The sequence below is a fragment of the Corvus cornix genome, chromosome 5 (assembly GCF_000738735.6).
Source record: "Corvus cornix cornix isolate S_Up_H32 chromosome 5, ASM73873v5, whole genome shotgun sequence".
In the NCBI taxonomy this organism is placed as follows: Eukaryota; Metazoa; Chordata; class Aves; order Passeriformes; family Corvidae; genus Corvus; species Corvus cornix.
This window is the reverse complement of record NC_046335.1, coordinates 32,662,214-32,687,672: the sequence shown is the minus strand read 5'-3', so window position 1 is coordinate 32,687,672 and position 25,459 is coordinate 32,662,214. Positions and strand designations below refer to the sequence as shown.

Below are 25,459 nucleotides of genomic sequence, written 5' to 3'. Positions count from 1 at the left end.
GGGCCGCCCCGGGCCCGCCCGGCCCGGGCCGCTGACGTGGAGCTGCCCCCGCGCTGCGCGTGCGCGCGCGGCCCTTCCGGAGCGGAGCAGGATGGTGCTGCTGGAGAGCGAGCAGGTGCGGGGCCGCGGCCCGCCGGGAACGGGGGCGAGCCCTGTGTGCCGCCGCGGAGGGAGGGACCCAACGAGCGAGGGAGAGAGAGAGAGGGGCGCTCCGCAAAGTCCCGCGGCGACGCCGGGCCCGTGCCGGCCCCGGCGGAGTGGGAGCCACTGCGGGGGAGGGGAGCGGAGCGAGCGCCGCTGTCGCCGGGGGCTCTGGTTCGGCGAGGCAGGAGGGCCGGGGCCGTGGGAGGTCCGGGGGGCTCAGAGCTCGTGTCCGGAGTCAGAACCGCGGGCCGGGCCGCCCCCGGCTGGGACCTCGTGTCCTGCAGCTTCAGCGTGGGGAAAGCCGGGAGTTCGCCTTCCCTCGGCGCTGCCTCCCGCGGGCAGGAGACAGGCCGGGGCTAGGCCGGCGCTGCGCGGGGGGAAGAGCTCGGCGCTCGTGTGGTGGCTCCCAGCCACGGGCGCGTCTCTTTCTCTTGCAGTTCCTGACGGAGCTTACCAGGCTCTTCCAAAAGTGCAGGACTTCCGGCAGTGTTTTCATAACGCTGAAGAAATGTAAGTGTTGAGTCTGTTAGTGGATTAAAGAGGTGTTCCTCTAAATCTGACTGAGTGTTGTCAGCAGGTATTTTAAGCGATACAGATGTAATCCAGGGTATCTGAAAACAAGAGCGGCCATAGGACAAACCAGTCAGCTGATGGTACTACTGATGGTACTACTGATGGTACTACTGATGGCAGTACTGATACTATTAGCCCTACAACTACTAGTTGTACTAGTACTATTAGTACTAATAACCTTTGAGTAAGACTGTATTTCAGACTGCAGGAAATACTGGGACTTTCTGATTGTTAAACAATAATTGAAAATCGCTAGTTTTCTGTAAAGGGAGCGTTCTAATGTTTTTGTGTGTTCATGTTGCTCTGGTTCCTGGCTAGCTGGCACTACTTGAGAGGCCGTGTGTTGAGGCAGCAGGGTGACATGCATTTAAAGCATGCTGCTACTCGAGCAGGCAGGGCATGCAGCACGTTCTGGAGAACTTACTTTATTTTTTTCTGGCAGATGTTGTTTATGGAACAAACCTTCTGGTTTCTAGAGTAAGGGCAATTTGGCAGCAGTATTAGTTCTGATGGCCTCAAATTCCAAGGTGTTTTACAGACCTCATGAGCAGTTTTTAACATCTCACATCAGAAGGCATCTGTTGATTTTAACAAAATTAGAATAAAAATTCTTTTTCAATACAGATGATGGCCGAACAAAACCAGTCCCACGCAAAGGCCACGTAGAAAGTTTTGAACCAGCAGACAACAAGTGTCTCCTAAGAGCAACTGATGGAAAGAAGAAAATTAGCACAGTGGTAAGTGACAACTTTAAGTTAGAAAGATTAGTGGCTCTATGTGTTTTTGATTTAATGCTCCACATTTTAAGTGAAACTTGAGAAAATGTTAACTGAAAGTTGAAAACCCGGTGTGTGTTTACTTTGAATGGGGGATTGGGAAAGGCTTTAGCTGACTTTAGCTCTGCTCTGTGATATGACACAAGGAAAAATGCTGCTTTGAGAAATAGTTGAGAACCTGAGCTGCATTTTTATGGCCCTACAAGTGAATCAGACCTTTGAATGCTTCTTCACATTCTTCCCATTTGAAAACACGTGACGTAGGAATGAATGGCCTGTAGGGTGTTTTGTTAATCAAGGAGTGTTTTCAGTTTTCTAAATCCCTATGACATACCAGTACAGCATATTGAACACCGAATGTGATGAGTTGATCCAACTGCTGCTAAAAAGACCAGATGGTAACTGGTGGGTAAACACATACTGATACTTGGTCTGTAATAGAAGCCAGAGTTTCCATGGTTAACCTCTGGTATTACTTTCCTAGGTGAGCTCAAAGGAAGTAAATAAATTCCAGATGGTAAGTTTTGTATGCCTTTTATCTTTCTTTTCTGTAAGTAGTAGAAGTGGTCAGTTGGAAGCACTGGACAGCTGTGAACAGGTTGATTCTGTGCTGAACTGCCACAGAAACTAACTTAGACTACCCATCTGTCTTAATCTGTTTAAAAAAAAAAATCCTGTTTTATCTCATCTTGTACATTGGTTTAGAAACAGTATTTTCCTGGTGTAGGGTATAAGAGCACGATTCCCTGTGAAAAGGCAGGTAATTAGCCATAAGTAATACATAAAATGTTACCTTTTGCATATTGTAATTTATATTGTTCTTCTAAACGGTTCTAATTGTTCTTTCAGGCATATTCAAATTTGCTAAGAGCTAACATGGATGGCCTGAAGAAGAAAGACAAGAAAAGCAAGGCCAAGAAGAGTAAAGCAACACAGTGATGGGACAGCGTACTACCATCACTATAATAGACTTGACCCTTGCTCAAAGCAAAGTCCATTTCTTTTTATCATTTGTCTTTGGCTTTCCTTCCAGCAGGATACTGGGATGTGATCAGTACTTTTGTTTAAACTGAGAGCAGAGGTGCTTTTTGGATTGTTGTATGGCAGGAGTATGTACAGCATTATACCGAAATAGCTTTACACTCAGCTGGTTTGTACTTACACTGCTGCTGTTTACTCTGCAGTGTAAAACCTGTGGGGGGGGGGGGTAGCACAGGGTGAAGAGAAATGCTCTGTACCAGAAGCAAAACAAGGCTGGAGCAGGAGTCTCAGTGACAGACGCTCAGTTTTATAGATGAGCCTCAGCAGTTCGAGGGCAAGCAGATGACAACATATTATCAGGAACAGCTGCTTTCTTGGTTCTGTCTTAAGCTGAGGGACATCTCTACCTGATGCAATGCAGATATCCCCAAGGCAGCCAGCACAGTGCTTGAGTTCTTGCAGAGCCTTCACTCCATGCTGATCCAGCTGTTCTGACCCCGGCTCAGGGTGGGGGGAGAGTAGGACTCTGTGTAATGTTCCCCTCAGACATCGCTTTAAAATGCTCATGTCACCTAAACTTTTTGTTTTTTAAAAACATCATCCTTCAGTATATGCAGGGATCTGAATTTTCCTTCCTTCGTATAAGCAGATGCAAAAAGGTAAATCTGTAATTGCTCCTATTAAACATAATGAGAAATGGATTGAGTGTAATGACAGCTGTGACTTGTCTTGGTGAATCGGTAGGAATGGCACAGCTATTTGTGCCTTTAGGATTGTCTGCTGCTGCTGGGCATTGCTGGTAGAAGCTTCACAGTTCTCAGAAGGTTTTTGGTTTGTCTTGCAAGTTACCTATACATATTTTAACTTTGCCCTTCTCTTTGCTACAAGAAAGGGTAGAAAAAGTAAGTAGGTATTTATTAATGTAATGAGCCTACAATGGCAGTCATTAGAGAAAGAAAGAGGTCTAAGTTATTTAAACAGAAGGTACCAAGTGGGGAGGGAGGGCGAACACCAGTATAGTTCCAGAAATCCTTAATATTTCTGCATATTCATCCAGTGTTTTGCTGTGAAATATAATGCGTAGTTAACTATAGCTGCTGTAAATCATAGTTTCTCAGCTTTATTCTTCCTGATGGGGTTGTGTTGCTGTTTAGCTTCAAGAAGGTAATGATAATATTTCCATCGTTACTATGATTCTAACTTCAAACGTCATCTGACCACTTGGGTAAAGAAAGTTAGTTCAAAACTTTGGTTATGACTCAAGCACATGCAGGTTTCTGTTTCTCTTTAGTCTTTGGTTTAAGTTCTGCAGGTCTGAAACAAGTGTTTCCTTTTATCAGGTGTTGATGTTGCAGAAGCTGCTGCTTAATTTACATGCAAAAGTACAGACAGGACAAGCACAGGGAGCCAGCTTGTAACAACTTTCAGCCTGAAATCTACCATATTTTATATATAAATTAAAACAGCAGATTTAAAAAATGGAACCAAAAATGACACACAAAAGGCTTGTAATGAGTATTTCAATAAAGCTCAGCAGTTTTTATTACATAAAAACTCAAAAATGTTTAAAACAATTTGTTAGAGGTAATTCATTCTCATAATTCTAGAACTGATGTTTCTCGTTGCAGTACTAAGGCATTCTGAAACTATTTAAAAAAAAGTAGTTTTACATCTGTACAGCTGATTTGTGCAGCATAAGGGGCAAGAACTACATGGTAATACATATCTGTGGCTATAGTCAGACTTGTTCCTTAATTGCCTATAAAACAGTTACTTCCACATTTTGAAAGAATTTAGTTCTATATTTGTCATGGTTTAGGAATGTCATTCTCTAGTTTAGTGCTCCAGTTGAATCCATGTGCTGCTCACTACCCTCTCCCCCTGACGGTGGCCGGAGGCACAAAAGGTAAAGAGCACAGGTTGAGGTAAGAACAATTTACTGGAAACAGCAGTGAGATAAGAAAACAGTAACAATACCAATGGCAGAGGGCACAGGAAAGGTGAACACAGAGTCCCCAGAAGCAACATTACCCAACTGCTCCCTCTGCCACACTGTGCCCACCTGGAAGGGGCCTGGGGGTGTGAGGGTGGTATTGATCAACCTCTGGCCATGCACCCTCCCAGCTACAGCTAAAATTAACCCTGTCCTGGCTGGAACCAGGCCAATATTATACATGAAATGCCATTTGGACAGAGAAAGAAGGACTAGTTGCCTCTCTTGCATTATTACAGCTTTTTGAAATTCCTTTTGACAAAACACTGTTGCCCATTTGTAGAAGCATCCCACAAACGATGCTTTAAGTACTAAAACAAAACCTTGTATTCATCTCGGTAACTGTACAGGATGAGTGCAGGAACCCTGCAGAGGGAAGGAAAAAAGAATTTTAGAATTTTGAAACTGCAGGTTCAAATGCTACAGTTCTGTGACAAAACCTCACAATAAGATAGCAGCAAAGATGGAGTAGAAAACCAGTAAGTTTTTGTTTGGCTGTGACTTGAATTTTCCCCTCATCCTCTTTCTATTGATCTTGCCTGTTCAGTTTTCACTTCAGTGTTCTGAAGGCTTACAGCAAAGTAGTGCTCAGGCCTTGAATGGGAGAGGAAGACTGTCAGGGACTGTATTACATTCATACCCAGCACTGTATGGAGTATTATATGTATGTAATATTTGAGTTCTGTTGCTCACAGCCTTGCAAGCCCCATGAAGAAAAGAAAATGCTTTACTTGGTATTTAGCTGTCTTGGTAAACAGCAAACCTGAAGCAACTTCGGTGCATCTCAGAAAAAGGAACCAAAGTTTTAGTCTTATTTAAAGGTTAAGTAGTACCTTCAAGTGGAACAAAGGTTTAAGAAAATGTATTAGAAATGAAACCCGTAATTGGGCATAAGTACCCAGGTCTCAATTGTACCAGTACATGCAACATTTGACTATTTGAGGTTTAAAACTGGACATACTGGATGTGTCCAGACTATATATCAGCCTTGCCAGAATCCAACAGCAAGACTATGAGTTGGACATAAATGTTTTTATGCTTACAAAACAGAAATGGGCTTTACTGTACATGCTGGGAGAGCATGCATCGTGTCTGCACAAAACTGGGCACTCTCCCACCTATGCCTGACTGCCATCGTATTATTTCAAAGCAGGAGGAATTAAATGTGCTTATGAGTTTTAAAAGACAAGGTGAGTCCCTCTCATCAGAAAAGAGGCCTTTTATGTAGCAGTATATACATGTATTGTATATTTACATATATAGAAGTATAGCTACTGTGTATAGCAGGATACCTGGCTGTACATAATTGTCAGCTATTCAGTTATATTAACACAGCAGCGAGATGAAAGTTGCAATACATTCTAGAGCTTCCTGAAAAGACTTAGAAAAATGAAGAATTTACATTTTATCAGTGAGGGTTAGTGACCAGTCAACTCTTCCTATAGTTTTGAAGGAAGTACACACATTTCCTGAGTATTTCTTTTTGCCTCAGAGGGGAAAGAGGAAGACAAGTTAGGAGCAGCTTCTCTACTAGGTTGAATGTAGAAATAATTGAGGCAGTTCATGTACCCATAAGAGCTTAACAAATTTACCTCTTTTCCATTTTGATACTGTAAATTTCATCACAAATTGCTTGTAAATATGAACATCTCTGTTTGGGCCATCGTGACATCAGTTGTCTCACAGTAGCATCAAAGGCTTGTCTGTCTCCATCAAGCTAAGAAAAAGAAATTGACAAGGAGCTATGCTAGTCTTAAATTCTTTTGTGAAGGAAATACTTCTCCCAGTAGGATGCAGCCTTCTGAATACTGTGTACTGTCAATGCTCTTTTAATTAAATAGCTTTCAAAGATTATCAATGTCAACAACACGTGCAACTTCATTTATTTTTAATAAAAAATATTAATTTCGTGATCAGTTTCTTAACACATTTCAGTGCTAAAAAGGCATAAGCAATGGAAAGGGCTCTCATCTTGGCAGTGCTGGAGAGAATATAATAACAGATGTAATGGTGATCAAAAGTGAATCATGCAAGCTGATCGTGTGCATATGTATTTTTTTTTTAAATACAAGGTGATAAACTACCTCTGTGATTTAGACAGACTGGATGAACGAAGCATTTTGAAAATGTCTTGATATGTTTCACAGGGGTTTGATTACCAGACAAGCACTGCTTCAGAGCAGCAGATAAAAGGTATGAAAGTACTAAATGCACTTCGAGGTAGGATGCCATTCTTGAGTTTGGGTTTTTTTTAGGGGTGGAGAGGCATCCCTCTCTCTCTTAAGCTAGTGCTGTCAGTGCAGAAAAGAAGAAAGCTTTGTCTTTGGTGTTGTCTTCTCCCACCCACCACTGACCAGTTCCTGAGTTGTTCAAGGTGTCAATATAATACTTATACATCCCCTTTTTATCCTGGCTTCACTAAGGGATGTTTCAGCTACTGTACTTGAAACAATTGCCTCTGGATTTTGGGCTCTCTTTCATTAAGAGCTTCAAGGAAAACGTTTGTAGAAACTGCTATTAATACTTACTGGTTTCTGAAAAAGAGCAGTTAACATTTAATTTTAGATAACTATTCTTGGGGGGGAAAAAACCTCAGAGCTTTGGATTAAGACTTCCTAATGTTGTCTTGTGTAACTTGGACATTTGACAAAATGTTTTTTCTAGCCTCAGTCAAGCTCCCTGGGTAAAAACATCCTTCTAAGTTTTAAACCTAATTCAAATTTGAAAGAGAAATCTAGAATGGGTGAATTTTACTCCATTCATTGGGAACAGAATTTATCATCTCTTGTGTTCAGGTAGAGTTCTAACAACAATACTTAATTGCTTACCTCTAATGATAAGAAGTGTATCACAGTTGCTTTTGGCAGATCAACCTGTAAAAATACCAAGAAATCAATACTTAACAGTTCTCTGTTATCAGTTTGCCAGCTAGAGATCAGCTATACTGAACGGAGTCAGACTTTTTGATTTCCAGAGAAGGACTCATGCTGACAGAACTGTGAACTTAGTTTGAAATGATTAAAACCTTTCTATTCATGACAGATTCCATTATGGAAAGTTGCACATAGGTGCAGGCAAACAGGCAGTTACGTTTCCTGAAAAGCATATACCATTTTAAAGTCCTTTGTGACATGGTCAGTGAAGTCTGAAAGCTATATACAAACAAGAGCTATGTTGGCTTAAATGGAAGTGCAAATCTAGCAGGAACAATTTATTACAGCTACCACAGTAGCACAGCTAATTACAGCTTAAGACCTTACAACTAAATACTTACATATAAATTTATATAAAATTTTATTCCATGCAACTGAACTGTCCCATAGATGCAATTTGAGATACTTTTCATGTATTAGAGAAACAGACCAGGGGTCTTATTTAACAAGAAGTTTGATTCATTTGGTATCTCTAAAGTGAGGCAATTGGCAATAGTTTGTTCCAGATAGGAACAGCATCATCCACTGCAATTAAGAATTTGGAATTAATTCAGGCTTCTGCTAAATACTTACTGCTAAAATCTCAATCTCACTTGTTTTCTGTTGCAGGCTAGAAATGAATGTCTGAAGTCTTGTTTGTACCTGGGAACAAAAGAGGGGCAAAACTAAGATTCATAACCTGTGTCACACATGCAGTGTAATACAAAATCTAGACGAGAGCAAAAGAGGCTGCATCTAACAAGACGTAGAACTACATCATATTTAAACAATTGTTTAATATAATTTTCAGTAAAAGTTTCACAATGATCCTTGATGAGAGGAAGGAAACTGGGGCTGAGACACTTGAAGCAATGGTACACACTTGGTAATACTGGCACAGTGCTAAAGCAGACAGAACAATGTGCATGCTTGCATAACTAGTGAAAACCCTCTGTTTCTGGGTGTTAGATAACTTTCAAAGGAAAGTGAGAACTTGTGACTGGATACAGTGAATCACCTCTAGCTAAAGAAGGAGGATGGCTTTTGAAAGCCAAACTAAAATATGGGTCCTGCATTATAACACCTTTTTTCAGAGCAAGCCAGTGGTCCTGCAAAGATAGCACTTTACAAATGTAGTTGCAGCCTTGCATTATGTTGTCTTTTGTACCTTGGAAGAGTTGCTTTTACATATTCAAAACCTGAAAACAGCAAGTTTGTTTAGCTCAAAGCTCAGAGAGTAACATCCACTTCTTTATTTGAGTTCTGAGAACTATTAATTGGGGAGATTTCTTTGTTGCACATCCAAGTTTGGACTGAAAAGGGGGTAAGATTACAGTTCTGCTTTACCATGTACTCTAAATATCTTGAGGCTAATAATCCTAAATGAGAAAACTTTGACATTTGTTTCTAGCATCACTGAATCTTTTCTACATTACTATAGTATCATGTTTTAGGCAGGGTTGTGGGGGTTTTTTGTTATTGTTTTGGTTTGGGGCTTTTTGTGTGGTTTTTAAAATCTGCAATTTTTTCTTAGGCCTTCAGTTTGAGACAACATAATGAAAATAAAATACATAAAGTATCTTTTACAAACATACTACAAATTAGAAGTACGATGAACTTGTACCTTTTTGCTGGTTTTGTCTGGGGTAGAGTTAACTTTCTTCACAGTGGCTGGTATGGGGCTATGTTTTGGATTTTTGCTGAGCACAGGATTGATAACATAGAGATGTTTTTGTTATTGCTGAGCAGCTAATCACTCATAAAGGTAAGTAAGGAAGCAATAGCTAGTGCAAGACTATTAGTCACAGATGCAGGGATCAAACACTATTGTACTAAAGTTAAAAGAATTTTCTAACATCTTCCCCCACTGCTGCATAGACTCCTTTTTTAAAACCAATATAACTTGTTTGGTAACACACAGAGCCAAGGCCTTTTCTCCTTTTCCTATGGCCACACTGGTGAGGAAGCTGGGGGTGCATGGGAGGTTGGGAGGTGACACAGCCAGAGCAGGTGACCCCAACTGACCAAAGAGATATTCCAGACCATATGACAGCATGCTCAGTGTACAAAGTGGAGGGAAGAAGCAGGGACATTTGGAGTTGATGGTGTTTGTCTTCCCAAGTCACCACTACAGATGATGGGACCCTGCTCTCCTGGAGATGGCTGAACACCTGCCTGCCCATGGGAAGTGGTGAAGGAATTCCTTGTTTTGCTTTGCTGGTGTGCATGGCTTTTGCTTTCCACGTTAAACTGTCTTTATCTCAATCCAGGGGTTTTCTGGCTTTTACCCTTCTGATTCTCTCTGATCCCACTGGTGGGAGAGTGAGCAAGCGGCTGCATGGGGCTTGGCTGCTGGCCGGGGTGAAACCACGACAGCCTCTAACATACTTCAGCATTTAGGGAGGAAGAAAAAGAAAGGGAAGTTCCAGAACCACGGTTCCTAGTAAAGTGAGATTTCTAATATGTATGCACAATGATAGCTGAGCCACGATGTCACAGATAATCCCTAACATCCAAACTGTTAAAAAGGGTGGTCTTTGCCTTCAACCTTTTGGGTTATTCATAGTCTATTTTATGAATAAAGAACAAACAGCATCAATTTGTATAAGTTAGGTGATCATGGAAGTATGAATTCTACCATTCCTTAACTTTTAAGGATCACTTCTGAATACTTATTTGATGTGCGTGTACCTGAGTTTCCTGACGACGCCTGGCACTGGCAGATAATTTTTCAGGAGCTATAACACTAACATTAGGCACTACAAGAGATCCATGTGATTCAAACACACCTAAAATGCAAACATATAATTTTAGTTTATAGTATTTCTTTATACAACAAGTACCAAGAAACAGAAAATTCACGAATTATTAATAAGCTAAAATCAGTGCAGAACAGGGATTAAAAAGCTGCTGAAAAACTCCAAAATCTGACAGGATAATGAGACACGTGCACATAAATTCTCAAACACTCACTTATGACTTTGAAGGACTGGTTGTTAAGACTAAGAAATTTGGTATTTTACATCACTGTTCCCTGAAACTAAGAAAAAGTTCCAAATGACTTGCATAATTTTACAAAGGAATGCAGGGCACCTAATATTAAAAAAAAAAAAAAAAAAAAAAAAAAGTAAAGCTATTACAAGAATGAGGCAACTATTTAATGCTTGGTCCCATAGCAGAATCACTGATGAAACAAACAGTAAACCCCAGCTTCCCCAAAATCAATAATTAAAATCTGAAATTACTTATTTTGAAATCTCAATTGCCACTTCTGGTAATCACACACACATCCCCCCCACCCCCCCCAGTTAAACCTTGCCTCTCTCCCTTCCTATTAGCAGAAGTGTTTGTGTGTGAAGTGTTTCTTTAAAAATCACCACCCACCACCCACTATAGCAGTGCTCAATAAAACAACTATCAAAAATGCCAAACTTGAGCCACACAGTAAGTACTTAGTATTATTCTTTATCTACAAACTTATATTATCAGAATAAGGAATGCAAAACCATAGCTAGAAATGTAAAGGCATTTTCATTTGAAAAAAAATGGTTTTTGTAGGTTTTTTTTGGTAAGTCAATGTACACAGGTCTCAATACGCTCTCAGTCAAGTTCAAGTCATTTTTCATCAAGATGACATTTAAATTTCTCCTCAGCTAGGAAAAACTTGTGAGTTTTGGCTTTCCCAACCTCTTGGATTACTGCATCAACAAATGCTTGTATGGAGAATACTCTATCCATTGGTCTGAGCACTGATTTTGTTAGTTTGGAGAAAAATTCAGTTTTAGATCACTTGGAACAATATCTGAGATTAAGAAGCAGTGTCTCTAATCAGAGCTCTGCTACAAAACATTGTCTTAGTTTGCCTTTGGTAATATTTTCCTATAAAATAGTTTTTGAGCAGAAAGAGGAACAGTTTGTATGTTCTGTAACTAGATATTAAATACCTGAAATATTAGTAAATGATCCTTTTTGATTTGGTATTGAAAGATTATCCGAGGTTTCTCTAAAAATAAACAAAGACAGTTAAGGAAACAGATTTACAATCATAAATAAATACTGTAGTAAGACAGTGGTTTCAGACTATCATAGATACTTAAACTTAGTTCCAACAGGTAAATAACTTCACGGATACTTCCCAGCATATATTTATTATTAATAAATAAATTCTATTCAGGAATTGACAGGAAATCATCCAAAATTACATTAAAAAGTCAAGTCTAGAAGCAGTGCTTCCTGTGGATACAAAAAATGTCCTCCATATCATGCAAGAGTGATTTATATCCTAATACAAAAATATATTGTGAGAGTATTCTCTCTGAATTATTAATTTAATTCTCACAGGTTTCTGTGAAAGAATACTATTAACGTGTAAAAGGTAGTATTTATATTTAAGAGCACACCTATTCAAAGAAGCTTTCAATAATTAGTTTGGGTACCTTTACTTTCCACATTCAGGAATTCATTAAAAGAGAAATTTGCCAGTGCTATTACAAAATCAGCTATTGCATTTCTCTGTTTAGCAGCACCATGCAAGGGTTTTTCCATTCTGTTTTCAGGATTTAGAAATAAGGTAACATTATGAAAGAATGATTTTCTTTCACAGCTTCTAGTAGATCTGTCACAAAGCACCTGAGGATCAGGTTAGTTGCAGAGTTAAACACTGAGACTGGCTGAGGCCAGAAAAAGGAGAAAGAGAGGTGGGTAGCTGGAGACATCAACTACTTGTATAACCTACTGCTTGAGTTCAGCATTTCCAAGCTCAATGATTTCCTTTATTGTTAAGCCTAGTCAGAAAAACTATGGATGGTAAATCCAAATTCTGAATTCTACTTTGTGTGACTAATGCATGTCTATTCCTGCCTCCAATGCACACATACATACACACACATAAATATATCTAGGTGCATCTGTAATGATATACTTAGAGGGCTACGTGTAAGTAACAGCTGTACTGCTTGAGCACACAGGAATGACTAGCCTCTCCTGTCATTTCTGTACTAACTTCCACTGGTGACAATAAATAGCAATTTCAATGAAAACAGGATGAAGGGGTTTTCCTGTGTACCTCAAGTCTTTGCCAGGTGTTACTTTCACTTGTGCCACCAGAGCATACAGGTGTGCTACAGTTACACCTGCGTTTCACCATACCAGTACTGCCTCAGAATGAAAGGGATTTGCTGCTTTAATTCTTTGATTACACAGTACACAAACGTAATGGACTTCTGCTCAGTAACAGGGACTTGCAGGCAGCCAGCCAAACAATACTGCTGTTCTAGCAGCATTAGGGTAACTGTGGCCTTTTGAAGGCACTATGCTTATGAAGCACTATGGATGTGTGAATGTAGCAGCAGCTAGGGAAATCAGTTTCTTTCTTATCTCAATTCAATTCTATAACCAAGCCTTTTGCTTTCTTTTCCTCTCAAAAGAAATTCAGCAATTTCTTTGCCAAATAAAATTAATGTTTAACTGAGCACATGCAAACATATATTCACTTCTGATTTTGACTATTCACATCACTGACATGTTATGCTACTTACCTACTACATCTTTCATCACTGATTTTCATTTTCAGTTTCTGGATCAGGTGATCTACTAAGTCAGATTCTAAAATCCTTTTCTCTGTCTGCCTGTCTTTCTCAAAGGACTTCACCTATGATGTAGTTCAATAGTTCATAAGATTGTTGATTCTTAAAATGGCATACAAATCAACTTACCAAATTTAATCAAAACCAAACTGTTTCACTCATTAAAGGTGAAAGAGTCAAAGGTAGGAAGCTATCATCATTACCAATCAATCACATCAATTACCAATCAAAATTAAATCTTTGATTAGATTTTTTTTCCAGCCAACTAATTTATTCTGCATTCCCAAAGCGTAAACTAGCTTGGCTCCCTGCATTTAATATGTGATAATTAAGTTCTAAGCAGAATGGTTTATAACTGTAAATACCATATTATTAATATAATATTTTTAGTTAAGCAATAACATTAGAATAAGGCTTGCTTTTCAGTTTGCAGGAGTTAACTCAAACATTCAAAACTTAGGAATCTGCACCATCTTTATTGGCAAGAGATTAATCAGTAACACCACCATTCACCTCATTAATATCTCCTTTCTTGGTTTTGCTTCAATAAAGCCATTTTTAAAAGAACACTCTATAATAAGCTTGTGGAGGACTTTGATATATCACATTGTCATCATCATGATTTACTTATTCTTGCAATTATTGTTGCTACAATAACAGAGCAAATAAGAAGTGAAAAACATTTTAGTAAGGCACATTGGCTGTCCTTGCCAGATGCTGTCAAATGGTTAGTATTTTTTTCAGTCAAAGAATGAATCTTTATCCAAAAAATGATAACCTTTTCTCTAATGATCCAAAATATTTTAAAACTTTTAACTTCAAAAAACCAAAGGCACCAGAATCACAGGCTGCAGAGTACAGAAGATGGTAATTCACGTTGTGACAGAGTCCAGTCTTTGCATCTTAACCTGAGTTGAGAGAGGTGAAGAGTGTGGTTCTGACTGTCTGTTGGAACTACATAGATTTTTTTAGATTTACATTTTAGTTGTATTTATTTTGTAACATGAAAAGGTGCCAGTTGCAAAGATTGCTAATTCAACAAATTCATTTTGTAGATTCAAAGAAATCAGAGACAAGAGAAACCTTTTTCCATGTTAAACCATTGATGGCACAGTCAAGCAACGTTTGCACTAGTTTTTGGACTTTCCTAGAGGGAAGGAGGTCTGTGAATAACAGTGTAATGTAGGGATAAAAAATGTTTAAAATGTTGAAATTCTTCGGAATAACATTTCTACGACTTAACAACCGAAACTGTATTTACCTCAACTCCACTTACTCAAGTATAATTTATATTATATTAATAATGACCTTAAAAAAATAAAATAATGTAAAATAACAGAGTATAAATCTGAAATACCATCAAGCATCCTCTGTTCCCATGCTTACCTTCACATGACTTCCTTCTTTATCTGACACCAGAGCCACATATGTAATCCCAGAGCATCTGCAGTATTCCTGCAGTTCTTCCTGGGACTAAAGTGTTAACAGAGGAAGGAGAATGAGACATTAATTTGACAGATTATAAAATGACCAATTGAGTAATCAAAGTCTCCTGTCTTTAATTAAAGTAACTTGATATACAACAGTCACACTGTTTCCGAGAGAGAAAAGCTTTATTAACAACTTGAGCAGATGAAACTCCATGATGCATATATTTATCCACCTAATGCTTGCTAAAATTGAAATCTAAGTCTACACTTAGATAAAGAGAATGCCTAGGCCCTGCAGTCCCAGGTCCCACATAGAAGGGCTATCTACACCTAGAAGTGCAGGGTCTAAGTAACTGTAAAAATGTGCAATATAACATCAGTCAAACAGTCACCACCCTGCTGCCTGCAGCTTTCAGTCCTGCATGGCTGGAGGTCTGCCACAAAAGCTGACTCTAGCTGGGTTCCTGTAAACCTATGGCTATGCTGACTTACTCAGCACTGGGTTGCAGGACAGCATTAGACACACCCAAGAACTACCCAAATCTTCATTCTTTATGAATCAAAAAAACAAACAAAAAACCCTAAAGCAAGAAACTCCAGCCTAGGTGATCACAGGAAAAGTATATGATCTATATTTTTTCCAGTCCCAAGAGATTGAAACTGTAGGAAATGTTATGGCAAAAAATTACAAAAACGTCAGACAATGTACTGAATGAGCTCAAAACTACCTGCCCTGCAACACGTGACTTGGAAGGGGCAACTGCAGAGTCTCTCTTTTGTTAGTCACCAACTGGGACACTTAAAGGTGAAGTAGACTCAATCCTCAGGTAAGTGCCACCACCTCTAAAAGGGACTTCAGTGTTGTCACATAGCTCACTACACTCTATCGAGGTAGTGCTGGCTAAAGCTCTGTTCGGCTTCAGCTGGACATAAAAGGGCACAACTCAGCTTGTCACTCTGTCTTCCCCTCCTACAACACATCTCTTCAAGGACTACATAGGGACCCATCTGGTAGCTCAGTTTGCCAAACTCTATTTCTAACAGTAGAATGATGTCAATATCCCCTCTGTACCTGAGTATCTTCAGCCATCTATCTGGCTATTTAAAATCGATGCTACTGTTTCTTCTTGATGTACCCCTTATTAAGTATTAAATTTATTAATTGAGGGATCCTTCTTTACACTTTTAAATACACCAAAAAAATACTGCAAGGCCAGTGAGACTTTCTTGACATTAGTGTGTCTGAATTAGCACCCTACATGCTCAGTCTTATGAGTCTGTACCTCCATAAAAACAGAAAAATACCCTGAAAAAGTATGGTTTCAGTCTGCACTGATCTTCGAGAACAATAATACAGTTAACACATAAAAGATAAAAGTTCTACCTGGGACCAGTCATACATTATTTCGGCTGGAATTCCTGCAGTCCAGAATTTTTGAACAATGTTGATAGCTCTACCCATTGACATCTGACCAACACTTACAACCAGCAGGTCACACGAGCTGACAGAAACCTGAAGGGAAAGTAAAACCAAGGAGTCGAGATTAGTCACAAGACCACCTTTCCCCCTTCATAAGGCAGTTAAAGTAACAAAGATGGACAAATATACCAACATTTGCCAAAGTGCATCAAGCTAAAAAAAAAAAAAGGGGTTAGATCCACCTCTTTTGAGAGTTACAATCTACCTGAGTCTGTCTGAAAGTCACTGAAGCTCAGTCTTTGATGCAAAGCACCTCCACAGCCTCAGCTTGCCAAGTATCCCAGCCTATTCTGTTCTTTCCTTCCCACTCTCCTTGGCAACGTTAATTTATTCTTATGAACATAATAAAATACACATTCCACAGTCAAGTGAAGATGTGTGACACTGTACAAAGCAGTCAATATTCTTAAAGTTTCTTTCCATCTCCATCTTCTATATTTTGATAAAGGGAGAAGTAGTAAGGAGAAAATAACACTAAATACCTACAGTTGTACTCTTCCATCTGAAAGAATACACAGGCTGAGAAAAATATTCCATTTAAATTGAAAATAAAATGGTGGAAGCCTGAAGATCCTGCCTTCCCTTAACAGTCATTTACTAAATAGTTCTATGTGGAGAAACACAAAAGAAAACAGGCCATCTTGATATCTGCCTTCTTTTTCAGTATGGTATTATTTTGGAACACATCTGAACATCTTATTTTTTGTCAATCTCCAGCAATGATTAGGTTATTGAACCGTGAGAAGTAAACAAACAAATTCCCCACTTCCCAAAAAAGAGACTTACAGAATCCTCCACACTGGAAACAGCAGCAGTTATTTTATCTATAGCTATGCTGACTCCAACAGCTGAAGGAACTGGTCCTACCGTCTGTGGCCCTCTAAACTGTGGAATCTCAAAACAAGAAAAAAACCAAAATGGAAGATCAAATAGTTACCTCGGCAAAATGCCATCTTTTTCATGGGTTAAAAAAACCCACTCAAATTTATTAGAAGAGATGAGCACATACCAGATGATCATATCTGCCTCCTGCAGCAAGAATTTCAGGCACAGTTCTTTGTCTTCTTTTGATGTATGCTATAAACTGAAAGATAATACCATTGTGCTGCTGTATTTTGTAAACTAGTCCCAGATTTATAGAAATCTGTAAAATAAAAATGAATATGTGCACATATAGAATTAATTTCCTGTTAGCAGCATGGATTGAAAACACTGTTTTTACATAAGGAAGATACATGGTAATATTCCTTATCTACAAAACTTCAAAATACAATGAAAAATATGGAAATGGTGCTTTAATCTTACAGATCCCAATAAACCTATAGCACAATACCCAAACAGCAAGCTTCAGGGAAGGTGAAGGCCTTAAGCAGTCATTAGATTTCTGCATTTTTAAAATATTTACAGTTTGTTCCAAAATTTAATAAAACCCCTCTTTTATGCTCTAAGTAATGCTTTCAGTCTTGGTTGGGGGAAGACAAGAAGTCTGAGTGTCATTAGACAGAAGTCAAGCCAGAGACTTCTGACTGAAGAGGTCTTATTTTTAAAATGCATCTTAAAAAAAATAAAAGGGGAAAAAAAAAAAAAAAAGGAAGAAATATCAATGCCAGTACTATTATAGGCCATCAAAAGACACTTGCATGTGCTTTTTCTATTATAAAATATCATTACTTTGTTTCCTGGCAAATTACAAGGCCCAGAAGCCTTTCAATCCATTAATTTATTAGCAGAGTATTTCACACACCTGAAGTTTTATTCCCAGTTGTTTTAACAGACCAATGATTTCCTCTAAATCCTTCATACCATGCTTCAACAGCTGAGTGACACCTGGCTTTTGTTTTATCATTGTGTTTAGAAATGGAAATACATTACTTGCTTCTCCCTTCTGCTCAATGAATCTGTAGAGTCGAGAAAGCTAAAAACAAAAAAATAAAATTATAAGCACACATAGCAACACAGACAACACCCATAACAGGTCCCATCTAAAAAGAAAAAAGAAAAATATCTGACTTGACATTTGTGGGAGTAAGACATCTGCCTTTTTTGTTTGTTTTGTCTAGCAGCCTGTTTTTACCTAGTGGAGTTGAGGAAAAGAATAGACAGACAAGTCTCAGACTGTCCAGAAGTTAACTTCAACTCTATGCACACGCAACATTTGCAGAGAAGTTTTTTTAACGTTTCTCTCAGTTTGTTTTATTAAATAGCACTCTACCTTTTACCCTTTATTAGTTTCCACAGCCTGAGAAATACGTTTAAAGAACAAACTGCAATACCGACTTCCAGAGGAAGCAGGGAACAAAGTCAGACCACTTGCAAAGAGATTGACCTATTTTGAACAGCACATGCAACAGCTTATTTTTCTTACTCTGGTTGGGTAAATTACAAAGAAAATAAAATACTACTGACTTATGGCAAATTATAGGGAAATTAACACTGAATTAAAATCACTTACACTAGCTGATGTGAGAGAAAGATTACAGAATTTGGCTTCTACTTCTCTTTTAGTTAGCTTTTCAGTCTACAAGAAAAACAGATTAAAACAGCATTTGGTTGGGTTTAATGCATTACCATAATTATTCAAATTAATTTCATCTATATTCTGTGCTTATAAAGTAGAAAAGACCTAACTGATATTAGAATACATTTTAAAGTTTTTATTGATTAGCTTGTCAATTCTTGATCATACAGGTGAATAATTCTCTCATAAATACACATTCAAGAATCATCTTAAACCATCCCAATCCAGAAGTAACAAAAAAGTAAGTAATCTACATTTACAGTCCAAAGATAGACAGCCTTTTTATATATCAAGAGTATACTCCTGGTTATGTTGGCAATGGGTGGTTAGTCATTTTAGAAAAAGCTCCACAAAATAGAATACTCTGCAGTGATGATTATAGATGCTGGGTTAATAACTAATGCCTTACCACAGCATCATACAGAATGATGTAGACTTGATTGAGTTTGTCCTCTGGTATCCCGCAGTGCAAAAGTATAGCTTTCAGTAAGGCAGTATGGTTTAGATAAATACTGTAATTTCTTTCCTGTCAAAGCATAAATAAAAAAAGAAAGGAAGAAAGAAATGAAAAAAGCAGGTTTTACTTACATTCTATTTTGCTTAAAAAAACCCCAACCCCCACAAAACAAAGAGGCTTCCTGAACATTTAATAATAGCTCAAAATTAACTTCAAACCTCTTCTTTCACTACCTTACCTTCCATTTCTAACTAAAGAATGGCAAGTCTTGTCTCATTCTACAATAATCACTTGCCTGACAGAAGAAAGACATTATTTCAATGGTACTTTAAAGGATTCAGTTAATATTTCCTTTGCACATAAACCTATGCTTCATTTTAAGTTTACCTAGGAAACACATTTTTATGACAGTGTTCTGTAACTGACTACAGATTAAAGGCTAAAGGAAGTATCCTTTTACAACACGTCAAACTAAAAATTTAGTTAGATTAAAATTTTGGGTGGAAAAGAGAGGAAAGGGGCTAATTAGAAAATCTACCTGTAGCACTGAAAACTCTTGAATGATTTCTGAAATTGCATAAATTGTTTCTGCTATAGGCAAAAAGCTATTTCCAGTAGATGTAATGATGTCAAATGCACATTCTAGGAGTTCTTTGGGATGACAGCGGTCTAACTTCCGAGGTCTGAAAACTCGCTCTATACAGTATCTAAAGGAAACATTGAAGAATCAATCAGCCTCTTCAGAAGTCACTGTCCAAGCATGGTATCAGTGCAAAACATCACCTCTACATCTCTTACCTTTTCAAGTTTGATATGTTATTTCTAGCTACAAATCTTGCAAAAGGAATCTGAAAAACAAAATACATGAAAATCGTTGAAACAAAACAGTTGGTCTCAAGGAGCTCTGTAGCTGGAGATGAATTTATACAGTGCAGTTACACAGTTAATATAATGGTTAAAGTACTTGACATAGCTAAGTAATAGTATTCTGACCATCCTTGCTGCAAGTTTTAAATAAAAACATTATTTTCACCTTTGTTAAAAAAAACCCAAACAAAAAAAGGCTATTTATTCAATACGTGGTCAGGGCTCCAGCTGTCAAGAGCATGAGTACAGAACTCAGGAGTACAAGAAGAGACACTGAAAGATATACTACTTCAGCAGTCAAAAGAAGTGCAAGCCTAAACCAAATTCCACCACAGCACCCTTCAAACCCTCTGCAAGCTTTGCCTGCAGAGATGATGCTACTTACTCTGAGGTCATAAGGAAGCATTACCAGCATCCCACTGTGATCCATGAAATATGCAGCTTCATTATGTTCATATAGTTTTTTATTTCTGGGCATCAGCAGCGGAGTATGGAGCTTGATGGCTCCTGCACAAAACCAGAAAACACCTCTCATTTCACAAGTAACACCTGCTTTTTACAAGTTCATGAACACCCTTGCAGGGCATAATTACATCAATCCATAAGTTAAAAAAAAAAAAAATATTCTTAATAGACTTGCCTCTTCCATATTTAAAGAAAGAATGTCAAAGTTTTATGCCTATGTTGCACGCTTCTTGGGCTCAGCAGGGAGGCCACAGAAGAGGGAACTGCCAATTCCACAGCCTAGCAGAATCCTCACTTTGCCCTCCCTCTTTAAACACCACTTTCACAAAAGCAGGCATACGAAACAGATGAGAAACTCTGCAGTTACCCGTAGCAAGTACTGCTTTGGTCTAGAGGCACTTCCATACAGAACAAATATTGTTCAGACATGTTGCATCCTCTGTCTCAAAAACATACTAGAAGTGTTTGTGTTTCCTTTTAAAGCCTCACAAACACCTTTTTTTCCCGGCTATATTTTGCAACCATCTATCTGTATGAATCCAATCTTCATTACTATTAATAATACCACTTATTACTGAAAAATAGTTTCCTGTTTTAAAGTCTCTAGTGATTCTCAATCAAATATTATTGAAGCTTAACTCAATTAGATTTCAATATAAACTTCTAAATGAGAAAAAAAGATCTCTCAGATAGAAAGAAATTCTTCTAACCATCACAGATGTCAGAGACAATCTAATGGAAAAAAAAAAAAAAAAAAACGCAATCCCCATTATTTTTCCAAAAGAATGAAAACATTTCAGTCTCTAAAAAGCTGACAAACACTTTCCCAAGTCTGTCAAGCTTTAAGGAGTGGGGGAAGAGAGTAAATTGTTCCCTGACTTCGCATTTCTCGGTCTCTTACTCTTTGGTATTGCCAAACTTTGATCATGCTTAATCAGATGATGATTTACTAGGAAAACTCCTAGTTTCTATTTCAAAATTCTCTATTTTTATATAAAATAGTATCATGAACACCTGTAAGCCAACACAATTTATAAAATTTCAAGTGTGACAACAGCTGCATAAATTTTCTTCTTCTCAAAAAATAATTTTAAGCAAATACTAATATTAATGACTGGATAGATTCCTGGAAAGGAAAACAGAAGACATCATGGCATAAGCTTTGGCTCGGGAAACTCCTGAACAGCACAGCATTGCCAAGAATACTATCACTGGAAGTACCACTACACACTTGCTCCGTTTCCATGCTCTCCCTTATGCCCTTCCCATTCTGGCTGTTCAAAGACAGGTTGCTGTGCTACATGGATGCCTGGTCTTCCACTACGAGCTGCCCTTATACTCAGATGCAGATTTTGCATAACAGCCTCCACCTCTAAAAGCTTATACAGATTTATCAGAACAACTGTATACATTCAAAAATATAATGAAGATTTTTACTCTTCTTTCTGTGTAAATCATTCAGATTTTATGTTAGTAGCTATTACTGGAATGACAAAATAACAGAAGAAAACATTATAAAAACTTCAAATGATGTACAACTACTGAACATATTTTCTGATTTCTCTTATAGCAGTAAACCCATTCCATTCAATCACAAAAAAGGTAATTAATGACTTTTGTAAACACACCCACCGTGTCTTTTAAATATCCGGCTGACAATCTCACATACATGCTGCTGTATCTTGGCTGCCCAAATAGAAAAACTACCCTGAAACCATCACAAATAAAAAGTACATATATAATTCAGGTGCGATGAACACTCCATGTAGGCAATCATTCCATGTAATATAGGCAATAAACATTCTGCTATCTCATCCCACTATAAAAAACTGAAATGCTTACATAATAAAAAAGAACTACAGCTATACGAAGCATTATTGTACTGTGTTACCTTGAATTTCTATGGATTTAGAAAGATTCAAGAGCTGATAAACTAAGAAAAATCACGTCAATTAAAAAGGGAAGAAAACATCCAGAGGCAACACTTCCTGCTGACAACCAGTCAATGATTAGTTTGACAGGAATTCAGAGTAAAGAAAGTCATCATCTGGACATAAGCTTAAAGCTTTAGCTGCTACAATCAAACACTGCTGGTTTCTTCACTGAAGAATGAATGTAAGGTTCAAATGGGAAGTGGCTTTTCAAACCCACACAGTAGAGACTGTAATTTTAAACGGGAACCAATGGCAAGGTGAATGTTCAGTTAATGCAATTCACTCAAACACACTAGAGGTTTACCCATATAAGCATATTTTTGAAAAATTCAACACAGGGTAAAAAGCCAAACCCACACATCCCCTGAACACTTACAAACCTTCAGCATATCACTGTCATAAGTATAGTCTATTGCTGGAGATATACGCTGTGAAAATATCTGACTCATCATAGTCCGGTAGGCCTTCCCATCCACATTTGCTAAGGTATGGTGGAGGACTTCATGGAGTTCAGACTCTTCCATTTGTGGTGGTGGAAGATGTTCACTTTTTAACAGCTCCACAGCTGTTGGCCGTGCTGCAGGATCATGGTTCAGGAGCCATGTAATAACCAATCTCTACAAATTAAATCAAAATATTACAGATTAGAAACATTTTATAAGTTAACAGTATTTACAACAAACTTGGTAGTCACACCACTACAATAACAAACTATGAGACACTACAGGGGACAGAACAGCAGAATCTAAATCTTTTGGGTGTATATTATTTGCTAAGTAAATTCTGAATATCTTTTATTATCATCTGAACAAATTTACTAAACCACACAAATTATTAGACCTGTGCCTCCTGGGATGACAAAATATGTAGTATCCTTATCCTTTATTGTTCCACGGTATGCTAGCTCTGACATCTCTTTATCAACCAAGCTAAGAAAAAGCAGAATTGCATGCTCAGAATCAAAGACTTGAGAGGTACAAATATTAGAGAAGGGGGAATCTTTCTGGCATATTTCAGTGAAATATACAAGATGGAAATGTTTTTATGGTACTAGTAACATGCAAATTGCTGTTTTACAAGCATAACAGACAAAAAGCTAATACTAATGGTCAATGAAAGAGTTGATTAGCAGAAGGATAAAGCTACCTAGATGGTTCAGAGAAGATTACACTGTCCCTTATCACTTCATTACTCTGCCATGGAGGCCTCCAGAACACGCCCTTGGCAGCTCTTGCAAGCAGCCAATTGAGCTTGCTCATCTCTTTCTGTTCTGTGACAGATTTCTTTCAAAAAGTTTAAGTTAAAAGTTAAACAATTGAGCTGCCACTTCTCTGAGCATAAAAAGCCAAAACTGTCCCTCAGAGCTAGAAAGGCATGCCAGTGAACTATAAATTTCTTTATGACTGTGCTCTGAGAATTTTGTTGGTAAATATATTTCCATGTCAACTTAGAACATTCTTTTGAGATTTCATTTCCTTACCTTGTTCTAATATCACGTAATAAGAACTTGGCAGAGAATACTAGTGGGGAATTAAGTGGGAAATTAAGGGGGAAAATTATAATTAATGTTTCCTGACAGGGAATACCTAATAGTTATAATATCATCAAAACTACCTGCTTTGCATGCTTGACTTCATCGAAGTCCTTAGGAAATACAATTGCAGGCTAACAAAACAAAAAACAAAATCCACATTTCAATTTTAACAGGCAGTTCAGATTGCTCAGATTAGCCTTATTTTTAGGTTCTACATATTTAAACAGAGAAACTAAGCATTCCACTGCCCATGAATAAATAAACAACAAAACCCCAAACAAACAAACAAACCCCCCACACGGCAAATTTAATTTGAAGAGCTAAAAGGAAAAAGAATGCTTTGATGTTGTTTCGTACAATGAAAATACAACCCATAATCCAAGCATTTACCAACTACAAATACCAACTGATTCCTGAGAAAGGCCCACCAGGCCTAAAGCTAGGTATACTAAAGAGATGATTCCTTTATCTGACATGTAAAAATTAATTTCACAGACAGAACACTGACTGCTGGCAATACCATTAGAATCCACAGTGCATTAAAGGAATGTCAGTGTATCAGCTCCAATTGTATTCTTCACTTTTCAAGATATGTTTTACAAACCTTGTTTTTAAGCACTCCCTATGGCAACATTTTTTTGCTATATTTTCCATCATTTTTCTTAACAAACTATTTGATGCATAGAATTAGTATGTTTCATATCTGGGTACTTACAAGCCTTAGCTGACCAAGAACAAAGATCCTTTCTGATGCAGTATTCATAGGATGGTAACACATCTCAAAGAATATTATACCTAGGCTGAACAGGTCCACTTTCTAAGGAAGAAAAACACCCAAAAACTTGTATGTAGTACCTATCAATTCTCTGAAGATGAAAATAGCAGAGGAAAAAAAAAAATGTTTAGGCTAAATTTCAAAGTCTATTAAAGCTGGAGAGAAGGCTGGGGTTTTTTCCTGTGTCTTTTTGTGTGTTTTTTATTATTTTTGTTTTTAAAGCTTTTTTGTTAGAAGACACAACCCATTAAGATTTGCTAGACTTTAAAGCCTATCATCTAGCATCTGGAAGTCTTCAAGGACAAGCTGAATGGGGCTTGAAGCAATCTGGTCTAGTGGAAGGTGACCCTGCCCAAGGCAGGGTGTTGGAACTGGATAAGCTTTGGGGTCCTTTTCAACCTAAACCATTCTATAATTCTATGACCCCCACTTTGAAAACATTTTCTTGCTTTGAAATTCAGTCTGTCTCTGCACATAAACAGGATTCTCTTTGACAGAAAAAATGCACCCCCACCTCCCACAGTCAAGGTCTAGAAATCCAGAACAGCAATATATGCTTTATTACCTTAACTAAAGACGGTAAGATTTCTATCCTATTCAGTTATAAAGGTCCTCCATGATTACATGCTTTCAATTTAAAGTCGCTTGCATCTAGTCATGATCAAGCACAGGCAGAAAAACTGACTTGCCCACATCCTTCTACCCTTGGTTTCCTCTTGAAGGAATGATTAATCCCCCTGATTATCACAGGAGTCCCACCACACATCTTTGTCAAGGAGAAATGACCCAAATCATAGCTGGTACATCTTAGATTCCATGCTACCTTTTCATTAGGTCTACTCCAATCATACCTGATTGTATGTAGATTTAGTGCTTCCTTGGACCTCTGGGCTGACATACAGCGCAGTGCCAACCATCCCTGTCAAGTTACCTGTGTGGCAAAAGATGAGAGCACCAGTTTCAAGAAAGTGGGAGAGAAATGCAGCATCCACGTCCAGAAAAAACTCAGTCATGTTCTCTGTCTTCTAGGCTGGA

At 38.1% G+C, this 25,459-nt stretch overlaps 2 protein-coding genes across 4 annotated transcripts in view; one reads left to right on the top strand and one right to left on the bottom strand.

Moving 5' to 3' along the window:
- The first annotated feature begins 8 nt into the window (after window positions 1–8).
- Window positions 9–3,185, top strand: SRP14 (signal recognition particle 14). The gene is made up of 5 exons (XM_039551828.1): window positions 9–115; window positions 582–654; window positions 1,342–1,454; window positions 1,978–2,010; window positions 2,343–3,185. The coding sequence occupies exons 1-5, from the start codon at window positions 92–94 to the stop codon at window positions 2,430–2,432; spliced, it is 333 nt and encodes a 110-aa protein (XP_039407762.1). The 5' UTR covers window positions 9–91; the 3' UTR covers window positions 2,433–3,185.
- An 800-nt stretch (window positions 3,186–3,985) lies between these two features.
- EIF2AK4 (eukaryotic translation initiation factor 2 alpha kinase 4) overlaps window positions 3,986–25,459 on the bottom strand; it is a 37,945-nt gene continuing 16,471 nt past the window's right edge. The window contains exons 18-39 of one of the 3 annotated variants that reach the window (XM_010391155.4): window positions 25,276–25,355; window positions 24,365–24,466; window positions 23,730–23,780; window positions 22,496–22,732; window positions 21,814–21,889; window positions 20,102–20,223; window positions 19,648–19,697; window positions 19,388–19,556; window positions 18,802–18,918; window positions 18,327–18,392; window positions 17,619–17,789; window positions 16,884–17,018; window positions 16,661–16,768; window positions 15,779–15,907; window positions 14,351–14,437; window positions 12,917–13,029; window positions 11,324–11,382; window positions 10,071–10,168; window positions 7,974–8,042; window positions 7,296–7,340; window positions 6,060–6,184; window positions 3,986–4,833 (exon numbers count right to left, since the gene is read on the bottom strand). In XM_010391155.4, the coding sequence (XP_010389457.2) occupies window positions 4,779–4,833; window positions 6,060–6,184; window positions 7,296–7,340; window positions 7,974–8,042; window positions 10,071–10,168; window positions 11,324–11,382; window positions 12,917–13,029; window positions 14,351–14,437; window positions 15,779–15,907; window positions 16,661–16,768; window positions 16,884–17,018; window positions 17,619–17,789; window positions 18,327–18,392; window positions 18,802–18,918; window positions 19,388–19,556; window positions 19,648–19,697; window positions 20,102–20,223; window positions 21,814–21,889; window positions 22,496–22,732; window positions 23,730–23,780; window positions 24,365–24,466; window positions 25,276–25,355 (2,264 nt within the window). In that variant the 3' untranslated portion in view covers window positions 3,986–4,778. The remainder of the gene's footprint in view (window positions 4,834–6,059; window positions 6,185–7,295; window positions 7,341–7,973; window positions 8,043–10,070; window positions 10,169–11,323; window positions 11,383–12,916; window positions 13,030–14,350; window positions 14,438–15,778; window positions 15,908–16,660; window positions 16,769–16,883; window positions 17,019–17,618; window positions 17,790–18,326; window positions 18,393–18,801; window positions 18,919–19,387; window positions 19,557–19,647; window positions 19,698–20,101; window positions 20,224–21,813; window positions 21,890–22,495; window positions 22,733–23,729; window positions 23,781–24,364; window positions 24,467–25,275; window positions 25,356–25,459) is intronic. The other 2 variants (XM_019281160.3, XM_019281158.3) reach the window with 2 other exon arrangements.

Coding starts and splice junctions, on each gene's coding strand:
- SRP14 (XM_039551828.1), top strand. CDS start 92: ATGGTGCTGCTGGAGAGCGAGCAG. Junction 116..581: donor TGCTGCTGGAGAGCGAGCAG/GTGCGGGGCCGC, acceptor TTTCTCTTGCAG/TTCCTGACGGAGCTTACCAG. Junction 2,011..2,342: donor AAGTAAATAAATTCCAGATG/GTAAGTTTTGTA, acceptor TTGTTCTTTCAG/GCATATTCAAATTTGCTAAG.